Below are 3,874 nucleotides of genomic sequence, written 5' to 3' on the forward strand. Positions count from 1 at the left end.
CGCTGATGCCCGTACCTAACCGCCCGAACATGCTCGTGCCGCAACAGTTCTCGAAGCAGAAAAGCTTCTTCCACCGCCGTTCCGACCAACTGATGCAGGTGAGCCATTCATTCCCTCGACAGCTCGATCCGTGCCGCCATTGCTTACGCCATCCCTCATCCCTCTAGACCGAGTGCGGCATTCCGCAGACCTCTCAGAACACCCTGCAGAAGCGCATCATCGGCGGACGGACGGCCAACTTTGCCGAGTATCCGTGGCAGGCGCACATACGGATCGCCGAGTACCAGTGCGGCGGTGTCCTGGTGTCGCGGAGGTTCGTGGCCACCGCAGCCCACTGCATACAGCAGGCCCGCCTGAAGGACATCGTCATCTATCTGGGCGAGCTGGACACGCAGAACTCGGGCAAAATCATGGAACCACTGCCGGCCGAGAAGCACCGCGTCGAGCTGAAGATCGTGCACCCGAAGTTCATCTTCCGCATGACCCAGCCCGATCGGTACGATCTGGCGCTGCTGAAGCTGACGCGCCCGGCCGGCTACAAGTCGCACATCCTTCCGATCTGCCTACCGATGCGCCCGCTCGATCTGGTCGGCCGGAAGGGCATTATCGCCGGGTGGGGCAAAACGAACGCCAACATGGGACAAACGGGAACCAACATTCTGCACACGGCTGCGGTTCCTATCATAAGTAAGAGAGCGGGCCATCTGCCGGGCCAGGATTCCATCTAATTCATTTCCGTTTCGTTCTGTTCGCTAAATAGGTACAAAAGAGTGTCTGCGATGGCACAAGAGTAAAAAGATCAACGTTGAGCTGTTCAACGAAATGTTCTGCGCCGGGCACTCCGATGGCCATCAGGACGCGTGCTTAGGTAAGGATTTTCTTACCTCTTTTTTAAGTAAATCGGTAAGCTCATCTATCACGGTAACTATTGAGAACACGCGGATAACCGTAGTTTCTCCGGGTCCGAGGCGCCGAAGAAGCTCCAAGCTCCGCGTGGTGTAGCACGGATTGCATACCTGTAGGCGCGATATCCATTTATGCTTCAAATTCGCTCTCTGTCTCTTTTTCAGGCGATTCGGGCGGCCCACTGATCATCAACGATCGTGGACGGTACACACTGATCGGGATTACTAGTGCCGGCTTCGGCTGCGGAGTCGATCATCAACCCGGCATCTACCATAACGTTCAGAAGACGATCAAATGGATACAGAGCGTAGTGATGGCGTGACGATCGCGGCTCTCGGATCGCGCAGTGAAACAGTATTGACTATTTATTGACATAGCATTTTAATCAACCGTATTCGAATGCAGCACATAATTGTGATTCTTTTCGTTTTTAATAGAAACATAGAAACTTCTCGCTCCTAGACGCCGCCAGTGGCCCCCCCGGTGGGCGAGTGGCGGCCAGATATTACTTTAACATGAATGTATGTTTCTCTTTCCTTTATCGACTGAATGCTCTCTTGCGACGAACATGTAATGCAATAAATTTTATAAAATAAACACTATTTATCTGATGAAAGCATGTTGGGGCATTTTATTTATTTATCAGATCAGCTGCTGCTGAAGCTGGGTTTATTCCACGGGGAAGAAAGAGTGAACATCTCACCAACAACGGGGGTCATGCCAAAAGTATTTCCGAAAGCTTTGAATGGAACAATGTCATTGAGTTTCTATGTTTTTGGAATCTCCCTAAACCCTTTCTCTATTGCTCTTTTGCCAACCTTATCACCAGTCGGTCCGGAACCAACGGACCCCTGCCAATCTGCATGAAGTGATCGAAGTGAAATTGGTCTCGCTGCAAAAAACCGGGCCGGCTCACAGGGCACCAGCTAGTGCCCCCCGCGGCGGTGGCCCTCACGCCCGTGATCTGATCGTCACGGTCAATCGAGTGCCGAGGAAGCAGGAACACTATCGACCAGGCCGCCCGGCCCGGCCTGGTTGCGGATCGGTTAACAACCATCCGATTTTTTTCTTTTTTCGCGAAAGTGCCGATAGCTAACCGCACGTCAGTGACGACGATACTGGCCGGCAGCAAGGGGCGCCACGGAAGTGTGTTTATGGTGTGTTCCGGTGAGTCGGAACTAACTCACCGGTCGGTTGGCTTTCGAAAATCGTGCCCCCCGGCGCAGGGATCGAGCCCCCCCCTAAGAGGCGGAAAGATTCGGCGCACTCTCGGGCGACCCAAACGGCGAAATCGGCAATAAAATTTAGAAATTGCGGGAGTCCGTTACCGAGGGGCTCGGCTCGGCACCCTCTTGGTTCTTGGGCCGGACCCGGAAAGAACTAGACCGTGAGCAATGCGCCTGATAATGAGATACGGTTGCGATAGTAAACGGACAGCACAGTTCACTCCATTTTCACTCCGGCTCTCTCTCTCTCTCTCTCTCTCTCAGGGGCGGTGGGGTGCGAAGGGGTCGCGGTGGCATGTTGCTGAGTGCCGGTACCTGTCCGCACTTCCTCCGGCGCGCTGATAAACTGCGTGACTGTGAACTGTGAACGTTTCACAGCGATCACCACCGGCCCGGCGTTCGGCTCTGTCTTCGGTCCGGCCCGTCATTTCTGGCGGCCATCGCGGCGGCCCGGCGGTGTGGAAGGGGACCCCGCGAATCGAGCAGCGCGCTAGTGGACCGACCGCTCGAAACGGGGTAGTATCCCGGGAGACGGCTTGCCGATCGCACGCGCCGTGACGTTCGTCGCCCCTTTTCTGGTTCTGAGCCCGAGCCCGGTGCTTTAGCGCGAAAAATCCTTCCCAAGAAGATCGGGAGGTGATCGGGAGTGATCGTGATCGTGGGTGCGTTCATCGTTGCATAACGCGGCGGGATTTCCGAAACCGAAGTCTGTGGCTGTGTGTCGGGCGAGTTTCGACGGTCTTCGGATTAGTCACCCCGTGAAGTGGTCACTGCGATTGTCTTACCGCACGGTTAAGAAAGCGGCGGAGACGTCCGCCTGAAGGATAAGCACACTTTCGCTTTCGGCAAACCACAGTGCAGCGTGTCGATCGTTAGCCGGATCCCCGCCGGATCACGCCTCCTTGATGCATCGCGACCGCCCGACCCCGTGTGCGTAATCTTCCGCGTGAAAAAGGAAATCTCAGGCCGGTCAGGAGGCGGGAAAGGCTTTTAGGCCGCTGCTTTAGACCGCGTGCCGCGTGCCGAGAGAGCGTTTGGCCGTTTTAATTTGTGAAAGTGAAACGCATCATTTGAATCCAGTTTTTCGGGCCTTCGGCCTCGACCGTTGGCCTCGCTCTGCACCGCTTTCGGGTTTTCCTTTCGTTGGTGGCCGCCGCCACCGTGCTGACCCGAACACCCGATGTCCCGGAGGGTTTCGCCGAGCGGTGAACCGAATCACCTACTGACCAAGACAAAGCAAGACCGCCGGCGTTCCAAGTTCGGTTGCCTAATCGCCTAAATTTGGGATCGGGCACCGGGCGTGCGTGCAATCGGGATCGGGGCCGCGCTCGCGTGCGTGCTGACGGCGCGCGAAGCTGTACGGCGAGTGAGTAGTGAGAGTGATTACGCGATCGCACGCAGAAAACCGGTTCCGGTCGCGATTCCGGAAAAACGGACAGGCGACAGTGACAGTGAACAGTGCCCGGCGCTATGCGGGGCCGCTGGGCGATACGATGCAGTTGCCTGCCCTCGGTGCTGCTGCTGCTGTTGGTGGTGCAGCTCGCGCTCGGCTCGGAAGTGTCCCGTGTCCGGTTTGAGGGGCCGTCCGTCGCCGGCCAGGAGTACGCCAACGCGAACGAGCGCTTCAACGAGGTGCTGGACCGTGCCAATCTGCGCACCCTCATCAGCCGCCAGCTGCCCAAGCAGGGCCGATTTTTCGAAGAGTTCGACGGAAGTAAGTAAATTATAGGGGCTGGTTTAGG

At 56.5% G+C, this 3,874-nt stretch overlaps 1 protein-coding gene across 1 annotated transcript in view; it reads left to right on the forward strand.

Annotated features, from left to right (window-relative positions):
- LOC131208037 (transmembrane protease serine 9) overlaps positions 1-3,874 on the forward strand; it is an 11,514-nt gene continuing 7,640 nt past the window's right edge. Inside the window, exons 1-4 of the mRNA XM_058200679.1 lie at positions 1-98; positions 168-687; positions 761-868; positions 1,071-1,224. Of these exons, the coding sequence (XP_058056662.1) occupies positions 6-98; positions 168-687; positions 761-868; positions 1,071-1,224 (875 nt within the window). The 5' untranslated portion in view covers positions 1-5. The remainder of the gene's footprint in view (positions 99-167; positions 688-760; positions 869-1,070; positions 1,225-3,874) is intronic.

The sequence above is a fragment of the Anopheles bellator genome, chromosome 2, assembly GCF_943735745.2.
Source record: "Anopheles bellator chromosome 2, idAnoBellAS_SP24_06.2, whole genome shotgun sequence".
In the NCBI taxonomy this organism is placed as follows: domain Eukaryota; kingdom Metazoa; phylum Arthropoda; class Insecta; order Diptera; family Culicidae; genus Anopheles; species Anopheles bellator.